This window comes from Ochotona princeps, chromosome 11, assembly GCF_030435755.1.
Source record: "Ochotona princeps isolate mOchPri1 chromosome 11, mOchPri1.hap1, whole genome shotgun sequence".
NCBI lineage: Eukaryota > Metazoa > Chordata > Mammalia > Lagomorpha > Ochotonidae > Ochotona > Ochotona princeps.
Window position 1 is genome coordinate 71,893,822 of NC_080842.1, and position 18,571 is coordinate 71,912,392.

At 63.1% G+C, this 18,571-nt stretch overlaps 1 protein-coding gene across 3 annotated transcripts in view; it reads left to right on the forward strand.

Annotated features, from left to right (window-relative positions):
* The first annotated feature begins 674 nt into the window (after window positions 1-674).
* The window catches only part of SORCS2 (sortilin related VPS10 domain containing receptor 2), a 136,990-nt gene continuing 119,093 nt past the window's right edge, over window positions 675-18,571 (forward strand). The window contains exon 1 of one of the 3 annotated variants that reach the window (XM_058670309.1): window positions 675-1,273. In XM_058670309.1, the coding sequence (XP_058526292.1) occupies window positions 782-1,273 (492 nt within the window). In that variant the 5' untranslated portion in view covers window positions 675-781. The remainder of the gene's footprint in view (window positions 1,274-18,571) is intronic. The other 2 variants (XM_058670308.1, XM_058670310.1) reach the window with 2 other exon arrangements.

Below are 18,571 nucleotides of genomic sequence, written 5' to 3' on the forward strand. Positions count from 1 at the left end.
TCGCCCTTCTTCCTGGGAAGTCGGGGAGCTGGGGGATGGCAGATCACTGAGTGTGGGCGAGGCAGGCAATCAGCCCTGCTTTGATGAGCGGAGCGCCCCCTCACCCCGCACCCCCAGCAAGGTGTCCACCGCAGCCTTCCCCTGGGGCCCCGCCTTCCACCCCAGGCTGACCCAGACCAGAGGCAGATGCTGCCGACACGTGCACAAGGCCTTTTCTCTCTTCCTGGAGCTGGGACTTGACAGGTCCGGAACTGAATTCCCGGCAGGGTTGTGTCCCTGGGGGGACGCTTCCAAGGCGCTTCTTTCCCAAGTGTGGGAGGTTTTGGGAGGCGCTGGCAGGCGGGGCAGGGACAACCAAGCCGCGCACGTCGCCAGGGGACTGGGAGGCAGAGGCTGTGGGAACAGGTCCAGCCGTCGGTGCCAGATCTTTCCCCAAGACCTGGATCCGCCCGAGTGCAGGAAGAAGGGTGGACGGAGAGAGCGAGGGAGAGGAGGGGAGTGCACAGGGAAGTGTGTGTGGGGTGAAGTGAGGTGCCTGGCCCTCAGCACCCCCCGCTGACCTTTCAGCGCCCCCCCGCCCGCCCGCCGCCGCAGGGCAGGCACCGGCCGCCAGGTGGCGATGCGCGCCCGGTGGCGGCGGGGCTGGCCAGTCCCCTCCTCCCGCGGCGCCCTCCCCTCGCCCGCTCCTTTCTCTGCGCTCTCGCTCGCGCTCCCCGGCGCCCGCCAGCTCTCCCGGCCGCGGTGTCCGTCGCCCGCGCCCGCCCCGCCGCCCTCGGCGACCATGGCGCACCGGGGACCCCCGCGCGCCCCCAAGGGCCCCGGCACTGCCGCACGAGCCCCGAACCCCGGGGCGCCGCTGCCGCCGCGCTGGCGGCCGCTCCCGCTCCCGCCGCCGCCGCTGCTGGTGCTGGTGCTGCTGCTGGCCGCCTGCGGGGCGGCGGGGCGCTCCCCTGAGCCCGGGCTCCTGGGTCCGCGCGCGCGGGTGCTCCGGGTGGCGCGGAGCCCGCACGCGGGGCGCGCGGAGCCTGGCGGCGGCGAGGACCGGAGGGCGCGCGGCACGGAGCCCGGCACCCCGGGGCTCGGTCCGGATCCCGCCCCGGGTCCGGCTGAGGACGGCGCGCCAGCCGCGGGCCGGGGCCGCTGGGCTCGGGCGGCGCCGGCGGCCGGAGCGGCTTCTCGAGCGCAGGTCTCGCTCATCAGCACGTCGTTCGTGCTCAAGGGGGACGCGACGCACAACCAGGCGATGGTGCACTGGGCCGGCGAGGACAGCAGCGTAAGTGACCCCGCGCTCCCCACCTCGGACCCCCGGCGCTGCCCCTCTGGGCCTCTGACCTCGGGCTGCTTAGGCGAGGTCCCTGGATGTGTGCGCCCCTGCTTCTCTCTGGGGGCTGTCCCCACAGATCCAGGGTCCCTGGCTCACCCCGGGAGCGCACACCCTGCCCCCCAGAACCCCGACTACCCAGGGAAGTCCCTCGGGGTTCGGACCCTGGCCCCTGGATCCTGGATCCAACAGGCTCATCTCTCGGAGGGGGTTGCCTGGCCGGCCCTTCCTGGCAGCCCAGCCTGGCGTCCTGGGATTCCCAGGTCCTGGACTCGCAGGAGACACCGCCAGGGACTCCAGGACTCCTCGTTTGCGTGGTGTGGTGTTTTGAGATTCTCTGTTCCGGGGTCCCCTGGGTTCCCCGTGTGACTCCTCACCAGGAGCGTGGCTGCACCAGGACCTCTTTGGCTAGCTAGCTTGCTGGCTGGCCGGGCTGGGGCCCTTCCCCTGCCGTGCATTCCCCGCTGCGCCCACCCCCACCCGCGGCTGCGCTGGCCTCGCTCCAGCTGGAAGTTTGCCACTCGCTCTCCCACGACCACCTCTGGTGGGGGACCTACAGCCCCTCCGCCCCACGGCGCTGTGCCCCCACCCTTCTGGAGGTCCTGCGGGGTTCTGGCTGCGCGTCTGGTTTGGGGCAAGCCCCAACTTGGCTTTAGCCGGGCAAGGATCAGTGGTCCCTGGGGGTCGGCACTGGAGCCCGTGCTCTGTAGCTTACTGCCCGGGAGGAGGGGTATAGCACAGCTGTACAGGGGGGAACCCCAGTGGCTGAGCCGGAGGCCGCACAGGGTCCGGTGTGCATAGGGCACGGAGTGGCTGGGTCCTACTTCCGCGGGTGGCCAGGGACAGCCATCGCCTGGGCCAGTTGGCCCTCCTGTCCTCAACCCTGTCCAGGCCTGGGATCCTGCCAGCTGTAAGATGAGGGGTTCCCGGTGCTGGGGCAGGGAGCCCTGAGTGGGATCCTGTTGGATCTGGCCCAGCCAGCCGACAGGCACCCTCCAGTCTCTGGCCTTGGGTCATTTCTGGCTTCTTTGGTCAGGACCAGCAGCCCTGAGGGAAGTGCTGACCCCCTGGGTGCGGCTGGCCGGCAGGGGGCAGTGTGGGCGCTGAGTGGGGGCGGCAGGTGCGCCTCCTGGAGTAGCCCTCCCCATCTCCATCTTAGAGAGGGTGGGGGTGGGGCAACCCCTGCTCTCTGGTCTTCTGACCCCTGAACCAAGGGGCCGCCTGGAAGTCAGGAATTCCAGGGTTGGGCTAAGCTAGGAAGAGTAAATCCTTTGAAACCAGAAGTGTCTGCAGCAGCAGCTGGCTCTGCCCTCACCCCCGCCCCTGCCCAGGAGGCTCACTGCTGCCCCTGGACCCTGCTTCCCTCAGGCTGGGTGATCACAGGGACCTGGGTAGGGGTGGCGCACAGGAGGCAGGGGTGAGAAGCAGCAGCCTCCTGGGAGGCCGACACCCTCCAGATGCCCCCCAGAGCCTCCCAGAGCCCTGTGGGCTGGAGGGGCAGCATGGGCTATGAGGCAGGGGCTTGGCCTGGCTCTCAGCCAACCAGGGTGGCAGGGGTCAGCGTGGTCTCACTGGGGGGGTGGGGCACCGCAGCCCATGATGGCACTTAGCTGAAACTCCTTCCCACCTCACTCCCTACTCCCCCCTTCACTCCCTGCCCTGGGGGACACTGGGCAGGGTGGAGGGTGCTTAAACAGGGAGGCCTTCCCTGGAGTCATGGCCACGGGCAGTGACAGCAGCACCAGGTGCTAGCTCGGGCCGCTGTGTCTCATCAGGTTGTGTTTCCCAGTGCCCAGTGCGTAACACGTTGCTGCCTGGTGTCTGAGAGCGACTCCCCTGGCAGCCATGGGGACAAAGACCTGAGTCGGGACTTGGCAGCCAGCATGCAGGCTCAGGAACCAGCCGGAGGCTGCTTGGCCGAGTGGAGGCCGGGTGACATTTTATGTGCCCCTGCTCCCACTCCCTGCGTGCACACTGTGCTTGGAGGGGACCTAGAAGAACCAAGGGCTGAGATGGACAGTGACCTGGAGCATCGGGAGACTCCCAGCCAAGCCATGCGGTTCCCGGTGCTGGAAGGCCTCGGAGCGAGGCGGGGGACCCGTGGGGGCCTCTTTGCTTGCTGTTTGACCTAGGACCCATTGTCAGGTCGGAAATGAAGGTGTGGCTGCTTGCTGGTAGTTCCGCCTGGGCTGACAGCAGTCCGGCTGTGTGTGGGCAGGCCTGGTCCTACATCTCCAGGCTGCCTCTCAGGCATTCCGGTGGGCATCCCAGTCACTCTATGGTGGGAATTCCTGAGCCTGATATGGTGACATCACTACCCTGGCCTGGGCTGACATCATTGCCTTGACTTGGACTGATGTCACTGCTCGCCTGGTCTGATGTCACTGCTCTGACGTCACTGCTCACCTGGGCTGACGTCACTGCTCACCTGGGCTGATGTCACTGCTCACCTGGGCTGACGTCACTGCTCTGACCTGGGCTGATGTCACTGCTCACCAGGGCTGACGTCACTGCTCTGACCTGGGCTGATGTCACTGATCTGACCTGGTCTGACGTCACTGCTCTGACCTGAGCTAACGTCACTGCTCTGACCTGGGCTGACGTCACTGCTCACCTGGGCTGACGTCACTGCTCTGACCTGGGCTGATGTCACTGCTCTGACCTGGTCTGACGTCACTGCTCTGACCTGGGTTGATGTCACTGCTCACCTGGGCTGACGTCACTGCTCTGACCTGGGCTGATGTCACTGATCTGACCTGGTCTGACGTCACTGCTCACCTGGGCTGACGTCACTGCTCACCTGGGCTGACGTCACTGCTCTGACCTGGGCTGACATCACTGCTCACCTGGGCTGACATCACTGCTCACCTGGGCTGACGTCACTGCTCTGACCTGGGCTGACGTCACTGCTCTGACCTGGTCTGACGTCACTGCTCACCTGGGCTGATGTCACTGCTCACCTGGGCTGACATCACTGCTCACCTGGGCTGACGTCACTGCTCTGACCTGGGCTGACGTCACTGCTCTGACCTGGGCTGACGTCACTGCTCACCTGGTCTGACGTCACTGCTCACCTGGGCTGACGTCACTGCTCACCTGGGCTGACGTCACTGCTCTGACCTGGGCTGACGTCACTGCTCACCTGGGCTCCTTCTAGCTGCACTTGAATGACAGGTGTAAGATGTGCCCAGGGCAGCTCAGCGCCCCTTCCCCTCACTCCCACTTTGCAGTTCTCTGAGTCGTGTCTACACTGCCCAGGACGTCGCATGCAGAGGGAATTCTGAGTGCTAACCTAGAGTTGTGCCTGCCTGTCCAGGACAGTCCCATATGTCCAGTTCCTTGGGGCCAGCACAGGGTCCTAGGCGAAGCCCAGGATTGAGGCATGGACTCCTCCTGCTGGCCGGTGCTGGCCTCTCTCTGTCCTCACTGTCTCCTCTGTGGGTTGGGACCTTACCACATGGGGTCCATCTCATCTGTAACCTAATTGCCTTGTTCAAGGCCATGTTTGAAGTTGTAATCCAGGGATTTTGACTTCAGCCACGCTGGACCAGCGTGGGAGAGTTCATTCGTCCAGTGGGAAAGGAGGGGTAGCTATGGACAGCTGACCTCTGGAGGGTGGGTGCCCTCCTCCCCAACAGCATGGATGGGGAAATCTGGGAAGACTTCCTGGGGGAGTGGTTATGTGGCAGACAGAGCATTCCACTAGAACAGCCTGAGTGCAGGCTGGGAGAATTTGAAGGTTCACACATGAATGCTGTGTGTGTGTGTGTGTGTGTGTGCAGAAACCAGAGGAAAAAAGTTTGGGACAAACAGGTAGAATGCAGCTGCCGCAGGGGTCCGCGCAGGGCAGGGTGGGGGCAGTGGAGCTGTGGAACCAGGAGGGGCTGTATTGCGGTGAAGTCTGTGGATTGTGGCAGGTGCACCTAGGGGTGGCAGACCTCCACCGTGAGGCGGTGGCAGAGGTCTGGGCACGTGGTGATGAGCTGGGCACCTTTCACCTGGCTGTCCTGCCTGAGCCAGGATGAGCCCATCAGAGGCTGCCGCTGCTCCAGGAAGCCTGTGTCGTGGGCAGGTGACAGTGCGGGGAGAGGCCTCAGCTGCAGAGCTGTGGGCTCGCTCTCGGGGCTGCCTGCCCCATGTCCAGGACAGCTGGGGTATCTGCGCCCATGCCTGCCGCCTCGCCACTCAGTGTGGGGCCCGAGGGAATGAGGGCCTTGATGCAACCTGCAGGGAGTGGGGGAGGGGAACAGCTGGCAGGACCTCAGGCTGGACCTCAGGCTGGGCTCCCACCCTGGCCGTCTTTGGAAGTCAGATGCTTGGCACTGGCCTCGGTGAGAAGAGGGGTCTAGAGCCAGGAGGCTTGGAGTTGGGGCACCCACAGGGCCACCCTCCCGCGCTGTGGCAGCCGTCACTGGTGGTGAGGTGGGGAAGGGGCAGTTCTCCAGCAGCACTTCCCTCAGGAAGCCCTCCCAGTGGCATCCTGTGCAGACTCCTGGGCAGCCCCAAGGCTCTGCAGCCGTGGCCAGTGCGCTTGCCCAGAAGCCGCTGTCTTCCCACGCAGCACCTTACCCTGCCCAACACACGCTCCTTCCAGTGTGGCTGAGCCTGCCCACTGGGTGCCCCGTGTGCCCGGGGACAGCTAAGGCAGGGAGCTCTGCGGGTCGGGGGCAGGGGGGTCTCCTTGTGCGTGTTCCTTAGGCGTCGGAAGCAGAGAGCGTCTCTGAGTCTGGCTGCGGTCCTAGCTTCGCCTCCCTGTCCCAGCACTGCTCCGTGATTGCAGCGTTGCTCCATCCTGCTAGTTTTGCTGCGTCATGGTAGTTTTGCTCCATCCTGCTAGTTTTGCTGAGTCATGGTAGTTTTGCTGTGTCATCACAGTTTTGCCCCATCAGTGTAGGTTTTGGTATTTACGAGGCACCTCTGGTTTGGGGTGCCTGAGTTCACAAGCCCCGGCCCCTGTGCTGCACCTGGGGTTCGCGCTGTGTTGGTTTGAACTGCCGGTTGAGCCTGGGGTTTCAATTTTAGGGAAAATCTCTCTCCCATCTGCTTTATTTTTTTCTTTTTAAAGATTTATTAATTTATTTGAAAGGCAGAGAAAAATATCTTCCATCCGTTGCTTCACTCCCCAGATGGCCACGGCGGTCAGCAGCTTCGAGCTGGGTTCCCATGTGCATGGCAAGCACTCGGGGCATCTGCCACTGCCTTCCCAGGCCACAGGCAGAGAGCTGGATGGGAACTGGGGCAGCCGGGACTCGAATCAACACTCTGATGTGCAATATTGGCGTCCTGAGCGGCCGCTTCACCCGCCATGCTCCTGGCTTCAGACCAGCCCAGCGCGGGCTGTGCTGCCGCCTGGGGAATGAACCAGTGGGTGGAAGACCTCCTTCTTCCGCCCCCTGCCTTTAACACTTTCTTTTTCTTCTTTGTCTCTTTCTTTTTTCTAAGATTTGTTTATTTTTATTGGAAAGTCAGATATACACAGAGGAGAGGCAGAGAGGAAGATCTTCTGTCCGATGATTCACTCCCCAAGCGGCCGCAATAGCCAGAACTGAGCCGATCCGAAGCCAGCAGTCAAGAGGTTCTTCCGGGTCTCCCACACGGGTGCAGGGCCCCAAGGCTTTGGGCCGTCCTCTGCTGCTTTCCCAGGCTATAGGCAGGGAGCTGAATGGGAAGCGGGGCTGCCGGGATTAGAACTCGCGACCCTATGGGATCCTGGTGAGGACTTTAGCTGCTACGCTATCCCTCTGGGCCCTATCTTAAGAATGTGGATTTTATGATCTGCATAAGCCACCCACATAAATGAGCACCGGTTGTTCTTGTCACAGTGCCTGACACGTCCCCAAGAGCTGGTGGCCACCGTGGTCGTGGGGTCTTGAGGATGGGAAGTGCCCATGACCTGCTCTGGCGCTGCCTGTGGCTGCCCATGGTGACAGCGTTGCGCGCTGATGATGCTGGTCACCATGGTTACATCAGAATGGAAGGATAGGAGGGCACTGTATCCCCAAGTTCCCAGGGGGGCTCAGTGGGGACAGACAGACCCCGACGGGCATGGGGTGACCCTGGCTCTGCCCCAGGCTGCAGCCCCTCCCACTCTGGGTGTGGCCCCGGGAAGGCAGGGGCTCCTTACCCACCCCCTCTCTGGCACCCAATAGGACACTGGCCTGGCCCATTCTGCTGGGCACCCCTGTCCTTACCCCCCATCAGAGCTGGGGCTGCTCTCAGCGGCCCGTGCTTCAGTCCCCAGGACCTGCTGCAAGCTAACTACCTCTCGGCCAGTGCCGGGTGTCTGGGCTGAGGAGGGGCCCTGGGGCGGCCTGGGCTGCCTTCCCGCGCTGCAGGCCAGGGTCTGTGTGGGGCCAGGTTTTGTAGCATCCTGTCCCCTCTTGTCTCTTCTGAGAAAATCTGAGCAAAACCTGACTGGAAGCTGCAGGCTGGCAGGCAGGGAGCAGTTCCTCTGGGGCTGGTCTCCCAGGAGCGAAGCAGGTCATGCCCACCCACCCCCTCAGGTGCGCCTTGCAGTGCTGCCCAGGCCCAGCTTCAGGGCCAGTGCTGCTCCTGGTGCTTGGAGCCCCCCTCCGTGGACCCTTGTCCCTTCTCTTGGGGGAGGGCTGCCTGGCTCCGCTCCCCTCAGCCCCTGCCCCCACAGCCCGCGCCGGGAGCTGTGTGAGTCACCACTGGCTGCTCTTGCTGGCCCGGCCTCTGGGCTGGGGGATGGCGGCCAGTCGGAGCTTTGGTCTGGGCCCTGGGGTCTCTCTTCTGCAAAGGGGTCGTGGGCGAGGCCCCTGCCCACTCAGGCGAGGCCCAGGCTGGGGGAGGTGCATTTCCCAGCAGGTCTGTGCCGTGGGGGCGTGGTGCTGTGCAGGGCCGGCCAGGGTCGGGATCTTGCATTCTCTGAGGGTGCCTATGGGGTGAATTCCCCACCCGTTTCCTGTGTGGTTTGCCAAGCCACACAAAGGCCCAGCCCCATGGCTGCCGGCCCATCCTCCGCGTGGTCGGCTGGGGTTCCCCCAAGGCCTGCCTGGAACACTGCTCCAGGCTGCCTCCCAGCTCCTCCCAGATGCCCGTGGTGCTGAGGGAATCCAGGGCTCCAGGCACTGCCGGGGCTTGTCTGTCGGTGGGCAGCTGGCCTGGCAAGGGGCTGCAGGGACAGTAGAAGGCAGGGACTCAGCCCCTCCCTGGCTATGCTCTCCCCCTCCTCCCTGTGTGGGGCTGGTGGGCAAGGGCAGGGTCCCCTCTGCAGACCCCTGTGTGCCAGGCCTGATTGCAAGGCTAGGGCACCTCCAGGCTCAGGGATGGCTCATTAGCATATGTGCATATTCATAAATCCTTACCTCCGCCGGTGCTGCCTTGGCTGCTCACTTCCTCCATGCTGGGAGGAGGGTGGGTGGACGCCACTGGCCACTGGCCAGCACCCGCCTTTATTGCTGCTCCTGCCTCAGGGCATAGCAGAATGTACACACACCCCTCCCAGGTAGCTGGTCCTGGCAGGGGACAGGAGGGCAGCTCTGGAGGGAAGGATCTGTGCCTGGGGCTTCTCTCACCGGGCAGAGGTTATGGAGAGCCTCCTGGAGGAGGAGGTGGCCTTTCCTAAGGCTGTGGGGGACTATGGATGCTGTCCATCATGTCTGCTGGCTCTGGACCTTGAGGGAAGTGGGGTGGCTTACCATGGCCCTGGCAGCTGCCCTGCCGTCCTTCACCGGGAACCAGGTATAGAAGTGCATCTGTCTGGTAGGGCTGTAGTGGCTGGGGGGTGGTGGGCTAACTGGTCCCCAGGGTCAGCTCTGGGCTCCAGGCAGGGGCCCTTGCTCTGTGCCTGGTGGTCTCCTTTGGTATGCGGCAGATTGAGGAACAGGCAATCTTCCTCCCGTTGAAGGTGGCCGAGGCAAGCCGAGGCCAGGACTCCGTGTTCCCAGGGCCTCGCTGCCAGGAGGGGCTCCCGGGTGCACAAACCTGGCCTTGGTGGATGCCAGAACGGGGCTGAGTTGCAGGTGGCTTGCTAGGCCTGCCGCTGAGCCAGGAGCGGGCCAGGCTTGGCTTCCTCTGCCAGGGAGTCGGCTAGGTTTGTGTGTGCGCTCGTGTGTGTGCACATGTGCGCATGTGTGTGTGGTGGAACCCTTCGCTGCAGCCTGCAGCCCCTGGTGAGGCCCAGATGCACTCTGCTTGGTCTTCCAGGAAGGAAGTGAGGATGTGCCAGGCGCACTCTGGACGGGGCTCCAGCTGTGCACGTAGGATGGCCAGTGGGCCCAGGGCCCAGGGGCCGCCCACTGCTGCTGGGATGAGCCAGGGCCTGGCTGATATGGCGCATTCCAGCATGTCTGGGGCCAGGAGGTCAGCTGGGAGCTGTGGCTGCCAGCAGGGCACAGGGCAGGTGGATGGAAAGTGAGCCTCTGTTGGTGCCTCCTTCACTGGGGCTCATGGTGCAAGGGGGCTTGGGGACGGCGAGGGGACAGGACAGCTTGCTGTCCTCTGTGGTGGTGGGGTCAGTGGCTGCGTGCCCCTGCCTTGGGGCCCCCCTGGTTTCCTGTGGCTGCTGGCACCAGCTCCACAGACTCTTCCCTCTGCTGCAGAGGCCACAGCCTCGTCTTGCAGGGAGACCCCATCATGTAGGGGGCCTCGTCCTGCAGGGGGGCCACCACAGCCCTGTCCTCCCGCTTCCCACTCCCGCAACCCTCAGGACCAGCCATGTCCTCACACCCTCCCCCAGTCACCGGGCCCTCCTGCTCCCTCCTGCAGGGATGCACAGATAACCCAGGCCCCCTTGCCCCTCCGGAGCCTGGGCCCTGTCTGCTCAGTTCCCTGCCCCAGTCACCGGGCCCCTCAGGGACCTGCTGTCCCTGCCAGTGCCCTTCGGCGACAAGGCTCAGTGAGAGAAGGCTGCGGTTCTAGAAACTTTCTCCTGTGGCCTCTTTGGAAGTCTTGGGGGGGGGGGCTGCCAGCTGCCGCCCACTCCCCACTTGCCCTCTGGGGCACATGCCTGACCCCTTCTTAGCTTGAACCTTCCAGAAGTTTCCGACCCTTCCTTCCCCCTCCCTCCTCCTGCCTCCCACTGCTGGCTGGCTTTGCTGGGCTTTTCCGTCTGCACCTGCCGGCTCTTTCCGCCTGGAGCCCCAGCCGTCTGCCCTTGCACACTGTGACCTGCCACCCCCGGGACCCCAGCTCCCCGCACTGTGGCCGCAGGGCTTCGTAGGAACTGGGAGAGTGTCCGTGGGATGAGTGAGGGAACGCTGGACTACAGAAGAGGAAAGGAGTTGCATTTTGAAATTTTATGTGTTGGGTAAGGAGCAGAGAGGGAGAGCAGAAGGGTGCCCAGCGACTTTGGCAATGTCTGCAGTGGCTGAGGTGCTGGACCTGGGGGTCCAGAACTCCCTCCTGGTCGACCATGTGAGCAACAGGGACCCTGTGACGTGACTGTCACCTGTGGCTCCGAGTGTGCACACCAGTGGGGAGCTGCGGTCAGGAGCTGGGGCTGGGATGGGACCCAGGTACTCCCACATGGGGCTCAGATGTCACAGCCGCCCTCTAGTACTGACCTGCGGGCTGCTTGGCCCCCGCATCGTCCCTGCTCAGTGCTGCCGGTCTGTGGCTCCCACAGCTGTGCCTGCCTGCGTTTACGGAAGGCAGAGGGTTCAGGCCACTGAGAAGCTAAATGTGGCCAGCTTCGATGGTGCCCCCTCGGCACGTAGTTACAGAGCTGAGAATGTGGGAGGCGTGGAGGGTGTGGGTTCCACACCCAGCATAGAAATGCATTTGGGTCTTTGTGTGTGTGTGTGTGTGTGTGTGTGTGTGCGCGTGTGACAGCACTGCATAGACAAGACCCCTGCCAGCTAACCAGGGAGCGAGATCAGAGGGTGTGGGGGTGGGAGGGCCTGCCTATATGAGCAGTGGGGACGTGGCCCTGGGCTTGGGGTTTGCTGTGGGTGCCTGTCGTCGAGGCTGAGAGCTCTGGAGAGGGGACAGCGAACCTCCCCAGGGTCATAGTGGACCGGGGCCTACGCTGAGGGAGCTGGTCACATTGGGCACCTGCGTGCCTAGCTTTCCTCCGCACCTGTGCGCCAGAGGCCCGGGATGAGTGCAGCCACCGGGCTGGCCCCTGGACGGCCCCTGGTCACAGGGACCTGTCACTGTTGGCATCCCTGGGGTTGGCCAGGCAGAGGGGCAGATGAGGCAGTGAGGGCCACCCCAGGCACGTGGCTGAGCTGTCTGTGTTTGTCAGGTGGCCCTCCTGCGTCCGCAGGCGCTCTCAGCTCCTCTGTCCTTCCTGAGCAGTGGCGTCAGGGGTGAGCCGGGCTGTTCATCACTTGGAGCTCACACGAGGATTTTTGCACTTGTGTCCCTGTATTAATTAGAGGCATGACTCCTGTCTCAGCCATTTAAAAGTCTCCTCGTGGGGCATCTCTGTGCCCAGTGTGTGGGAGGGAAGTGTGAGACGGTGAGGAGGGCACTTGGTGCCTTTTGCTGTGTGGCTGGCGGCTGGCTGGGCTGGCTGGCGCAAGGGCCAGGGAGTTCCGCTGTGCCATTTTGATTATTAACCCTAGACGTGGCTCCCTGAGGGCCTGTGGCTCTGGCTCCGTGTACCACCACACCAACCTTACCGCTTACTGCTGCTCAGCCCTCGCTCATGGAATGTTCTGGAAGAGTTCAGCAGATACTCCCTGGTTCTAGAATGTTCCATGTGCACCGCCCTCTGCAACGTGGGCTCTAGGAGTGGCTTAGGGGCGAGTCTGTGGGAACTCTCCCACATACCCAACACCCCGGTCCTTTTATGCTTCCCAGCTGTTGCGGAAAGTAAAGTAAATGGAGAATTAAGTAACGCCCACACAGTTTTTTTTTTTCCCCCTGAAAAAGGATTGATTTTCAAAACAAAATAAGCCTCTGTGGATTTGCTGAGGGGGAAACAGCAGTGTGCTGGCTGATATGTTCTCCCGTGGGCACAGGTGCGGGCCACCGGAGTGGGTTGACCGGATGGGCGGCAGCAGTGTGTCTGTGGTCCCTGCCCCAAGGTGCAGGGGTCAGTCCCAGCGCCCGTGTCCGTCTCCCCTCTGTGCAGCGCACAGTGGTGCCCACTCCCTCTTGCGATCCCAGAGCCGCGACGTCCCCCCCACCGGCACCTGCCACAGCCCAAGCCTGGGCTGCTGTTTTTTAGAAACATGGAGAGCGGATCTGGGCATCTCTGTGACCTGCTGAGGTTTTCAGCTGGTTCCCCTGTGTGTGGGAGTTTGCCAGATGCTGGTGGGCGAGCCTGTCCCTGCTTCCACAAGGGACAGCACTGGGCCAGTCCGGGGCCTCGCCACTGTGGCTCCTCTTGAGCCGTGGCCTCTGGACACGCCCTGTCACCCCCGCCCTCCTGTGCATCAAGCCCACCCTGGAGCTCACTCGCTGGCTCCCTCAAGCACAGCCGGCCGTGTGGTGGAGCTGGGTTCTGTGAGAGGCCTCGGGCTCTCCCTGCTGGGGCTGGTGAGGCCTGTTGCCTGCCTGAACCCCAACCTGTTTGCTCAAGGGTTAAGTCCAGGGATCCCTGACAGCCCAGTGCCAGGAGTTGACTGTGTGGATTTATTCCCAGCAGGTGCAGGGCGGGAGCTGTTTCCTGGAGGCGCAGGGACAGCCTGCTAGCTGCTGCCAGATAAAGAGGTTGTCCCTCCCGAGAGACCCACTAATCCAGACGCCATCTGTCCCTGGCTCTTGCTTCGGGTAAGGCCAGCGACACTGCGTGGCCCTGAGCGGGGTGGCAGACACTGGCCCCACCACATCCATGCTCGGAGGACAGCTCATGGAAGAGCTTGGGGCTGGGGGCCAGATTCCTTTAGCGAATACCCTGTCTCCCAGGCTGTGTGCTGGGGTGCAAGGCTGTCCCTCCCTAGATTCTGCTAATTGGTTCATGGCGGCTGAGGGGCCTGCGGGCCGAGGCCCGGGTGTATGGCAGCAGGTCCTGCTTCTGCATATCCTGTCGGGGCTCTGGTGAGCTGGGCTCCTGGTCAGCGGGGGGTCCAGTGACGTGATGGGCACCCCTCCTTTGCTGTACCTGAGGCTGCCCCTTGTGCTTGGAGGGTTCCCTTGCCATTTGTCTATGTCCCTGTGTGTAGAACCTGTTCCTGGAGCCCCTGCTAGTAGCACGGCCGTGGGTGCAGGTGTCTCCCAACCCCAATGCCCCGGAGTGAGTTTCTGGCCTCATATGGCCTCTCACCCCCATGGCTTTGCAGTATGCCATGCCCCACTGCCTAAATCCAGGGAGCTTCCTCCCTGGCTCCCTGTGCCTACCCCTCTCCCTCCGCCTATGCCCACCCCCTCCCGGCCCCTGTGCCTACCCCTCTCCCTCCGCCTGTGCCCACCCCTCCCCGGGCCCGGTGCCTACCCCTCTCCCTCCGCCTATGCCCACCCCCTTCCCGGCCTTGTGCCTGCTCCTCTGGGACTCTCAGCATGGCTGGTTGAGGTGGGGAAGGGGAGGAGGCAGCGGGGGTCGGGGAGTCCTTATTGGTCTCTTTGCTGGTCTGCCAGATCCAGGTCCTGCTGGCTCTGAAGGCTCCGCGTCTGAGGATGGTAGTGGGCTCGTCCAAGCCTGTCTCCTTGGCTTAGCCAAGTCCCCACCTGGCAGTCCCTCTGTGTGTCCTAAATCCACGGATGGAGGGGTGCCCAGACCCACAACCGCCATGCTCGATTCTGGTCGCTCTCAGTGGTGGCTGCAGCCCCCAGGGTCCAACTGGGGCACCGGCTTTACCTGGCGACCTGGGCTCTGGGGCTTCCGCCCACGCCAGCTCCTGGGGGATAGCTGGCCTCCCCCCACCTCACACAGGCAGTGCCTGGGCCCTGTTCCATGGGGAGGGAGTGCTGTGGCTTCTTGGTGGGCAGGGAGCTGGGAGGGGCACGCCCAGGGCTGGACGCCCGTCGTAGCCTTGACCTGTGGAGGGTGCAGGGAAGGCGTGGTTGGCGGGGGGACCAGCCATGTCATGGTCATGCCTTCCCTGGCATGATCGCCACAACGTAACTGTGGTCTCAGCAAGGCTCTGCAGGCCTGAGGCTGTGTCTTGGGGCGGTGGGCAGGACATGGGCACAGCTTGAGCCGGGCCTCTACACGCTGGAGCCTCCCTCCAGTGGGCATCAGTGAAGCCATCATGCCATGCCCTGAGACAGAGGCTGGCCCTCAGCTTGCCGCCTGCCTCTGAGGGTCACCCTGGCTCTGCCTGTTGGGGCTCTGTGTTTCTTTCTGTAAAATGGGCCCGTTGAGCCTCAGGGACATGTTGGATTGACATGGGACCAGGGCCCCAGTGCCTGGGCGGGCTCCAGAAGGGGCTTGGGTTTGTTGATGGGGAGGGTGCTTTCCAGCCAGCCCTGCAGCCTGGGAGTTGGGCCCTGGTGCTGGGGGATGTCCTCCTGCGGGGACTGAGACTTTCATTTAAGTGGTAGGCTCCCCGACCCCTGCCGTTGCTTGGCCTGGTGTGCAAGGACCCCTGGGAACCGGCAGCCGGGGTCAGGGATGCTGGCGTGGGCTTTGCTGTGGCTGGAGCCTGTCTGGGTTCACTGCTGCAGAAATAGGGGGAGGGGCTCTCCTGGAATTTGGCAGTCATTATTAGTTTATTGGTCTTTTTCTTTTTTAAAGAAAGATTTATTTTCTTTTTATTGGAAAGTCAGATATACAGAGAGGAGGAGACAGAGAGGAAAATCGTCCATCTGATGATTCACTCCCCAAGTGGTCACAATGGCTGGAGCTGAGCCAATCCAAAGCCAGGAGCCTGTAGCCTTTTCTGCTTTTGGGCCATCCTTGGCTGTTTTCCCAGGCCGCAAGCAGGGAGCTGGATTGAAAGCAGGACCTCTAGGATTAGAACCGGTGCCCATATGGGATCCCGGTGTGTGCAAGGTGAGGACTTTAGCTGCTAGGCTACCACGCCAGGCCCTACTTGTCTTATTTTGAAAAAAGATTTATTTTATTTTAATTTGAAAGATGAAGTTACTGAGAGAGAGGAAGAGACAGAGTGAAAGATCTTCCATTCATTGGTCGTTCCCCAAGTGGCCACAATGGCTGGAACTGAGCCAATCTAAAGCCAGGAGCCAGGAGCTTCCTCCAGGTCTCCCACACGGGTGCAGGGTCCCAAGGCTTTGGGCCGTCCCCGACTGCTTTCCCAGGCCACAGGCAGGGAGCTGGATGGGAAGTGGAGCTGCTGGGATGCAGACTAGTGCCCACATGGGTGCTGGCAGAAGCCCAGCCGTCTACACCCTGGTGCCTGCCCATGATGATCTTACTTTTTTCAGGAAGATGCTTTGTGTATTCTGCTGTGCCAGGGTACAAACCCTCCCGGGAGGGCTCCGCTTCCTGCTGGCCCAGCACGGCAACCTTTCTTGGAGCAGTGCCAGGGAGCTGACCTGGCAGCGTGGCTCAGCTGGGTTATGTGGAAGCACCTGCCCTCGGGCCCCTACAGCTGAGCGAGGGGTCTGGCCGGGTGTTACCGACCTGCCTGCACGGGACCAGGCACTGCCTTTAGCCACTGGCTCCTAGGAGCTGTCCCCATGGGCCACTTGGGTCAGGCCTTGCTGTCACAGTCGGAGCTCAGTGTGTGCCATGAACTCTGCTGCTCCCTGACGAGGGCTGGTAGTGGGTGCCCAGTTGGGGTCCCTCCAGGCGGCCCGGGGTCAGGAGCTGGGGCCCTGGGGTGAGGAGTGCAGGAGGAGAGGCAGGTGGCAGAGCAGACCTGGTGCCCCAGTGTGCTGCAGCCCAGCCCTCCCCTGTAGCAGCAGATACTATTTTTAGCTCCTGGCGGAGACGTGGGAGGAACTGACGTCGGGGCCTGACTCCAGCCAGGAGGGTACTGACAGGTAGCGTGGCAGTCCTCACTGTTCCTGGTGGATCCCACTTGAGCAGAACTGAGGTGGCCCTCTGCAGCCACCCAGGGACTGGGCTCGGTGCTGCGTGTGTTCTGTCGCCACAGGGCAGGGCCGCTGCCCACCGGGCACCTCTGCTGGCTGCCGGCCTGGAGTGTCTGTGGGGGCACGGGAGGTGTGTGTGTGCTGCTGAGTGTCTGATGAGGAGGGTCGGCTCTGTCCCAGGGTGGGGCCTGTCTCGTCCAGGTCTGTCTGCCTCTCACCCATTGGGGTCTCCCTGTGGTCCCTGTCCCCTCCAATTCATACCTGTGGGTAGCTTCGTGTCCAGTCTCCCTGCTTCCACCCCAGGGAGAAGCTGGCTTCTGTAGAGTTTCCCCGGGCTGGGAGGGTCCCAACCCCCATGGCAGGAGAGTTCCCTGCCCCAACAGCAGCCTTCCGGGAGCCCCCCGCAGGTGCTCAGCGTGCTGGTATTGCCCCTCCTGCGCCTCCCTGGACGGGTGGGGGCGTCTCTGTCGTCTTTGTGACCTCCTGATGCCTGGGGGATGTCCTCATGGCCTCTGGCTCCTGGCCATGAACCTGGGGCCAGTTGGGAGGGCGAGCGGCTTCAGGCCCTGGACTGCAGCTGCCTGTGAGGGGGCCTGGCTGGAGGTTGGGAAGGGGCAGGGCGCAGAACAGGACCACTCTGGGGTCACTTTGTCTCAGAAGGTGCCACCTTTACCCACGTGGCTGGAGGCACCCTGGGGAGGTGGCATTGCAGGCCTGTTCCTGGTGGCTCGTGTGTCTGTGGAGGGCTCGGTGGCAGCAGGGGCCCTGTGGGTCCCTGCCGTCCTGCTGTGTTCCACGGGCAGGAACCAGGGTGAGTAACCCCCAACCCTGTGGGGTCTTTGGGGGACCTGACGAGCCCTTTCTGTGTGTCTGCCCTGATGGCCGAGTGTTGGCCAGGCTGGGCTGTGGCCTTGTTCCTGGCTCCCCAGCCTGCCTTCCCCCACCCACGGGACCCTGACGTTGCACCTGCTGGTGCAGATCACCCGGGGCCAGCAGCCTTGGATGTGCGCTGAGAGAGCTTCCCATCCATCCTGACCCTCACTCGCGGCTGCGACTGACCATGGCAGGGAGCACACAGGTGAGTTTGAATGTCGTGGACAACTCCAGGGAGTGGCATTTCAACGTGGCCATGCCCCCTAGATGCCCCACGGGGCGACAGGAAGAATCAGCTCCTCGTTGGGCCTCGCGTTTGGCATCTCATGGGACGTGTCCTTGAAGTGGGCTGAGCTCGGTGTCCACAGTCAGTGTCTGGATGTCCCCCTGGACCGGAGGAGGTGGCCTGCGTGCCGCCTGCGTGGCGGGTCCTGCAGACAAGCCCCACGGGCATAGGGCTCGCTCTCTGCCATGAGCCACACTGTGGAGATCCTGGCTGGGCATGGCCCCAGCGGTGTCTCCCCTGGGAAGTCTTCCAGCTGTGCAAGGCAGCCGGTGTGGCCCTGGTTCTTGTTGGCCAAGTGTGAGTGCTGGTCACATCTGCCCTTGAGTAGCTGTCCCTCGTGCAGGGCTCCGGGGCGCTGGCTGGCAATGGAGCAGCCACAAGTCTGCTGGGGTGACAGTGGGGGAAGGGGTGCGATTCGTGGCCCTGCTGGGCTGCTGGCCAGAAGACTCAGGGACATGGTCATGCATGTTGCTCGTCTCCCTGCTCCCTTGGTGCCCCTGTCCTGGAAGAGGCGTTGGCACGTCCAGAGCAGCCTATGTCCGTTTTTGGGCCCTCTAAGGGTCTTTTAGGGTCGGTGAATGGGTGTCGAGAGAGGCTGGCCTGGGTGGGGCAACCCCGGCCTGGGTCGTGGAGATGCCAATGTCGGCTACCATTCTGGGACCAGGCTTCCTGGGGGTGTCAGGTGACAGGGCTCATTTCTTGGGTTCCACTGTGGCCTCTCACAGAGCCCTTGGGCACCTGGGCTCAAAGCCGATATACTGAGCTGCACTCCTTCCTGTCCCGGCCCAGTGAGTGGTGGCATTTTGGCGAATTTTCTCTCGGGGAGGAGAGAAGGGGCAGCCCTGGCAGGCTGGCGTGGTTCTGTGCAGTGTACAATGTTGCCTGAGCTGAGCTCCTGGGAACAGCAGGTCTGGGGCCTCCTAACAGAATTCAGGGCAAAGATGCCAGGAACTTGAACCCGGTTCCTGGTGCAGTCTGTCGTCTGGGAACCTCAGAGGAGAGTGTATGGAAGGTTGTGCACCTGCCGTGGCCGCTGGCCTTCCTGTACTTGGTGGACGTTGGAGGAGCAGCCCAGGGGTGCCCACCTTGTTCAATGAAATGTGGCCCCTGCTCTGTTGTCTGGCACGCTCCCCCAGGCAGATGGGCACAATGGCAGCCATGACTGTGCCATGTTTGACTTTCCAGCGGGGCAGCACATGTCACCTTGCCCCTGCGTGCAGGGCTTGTCTGCACGGCTGGGG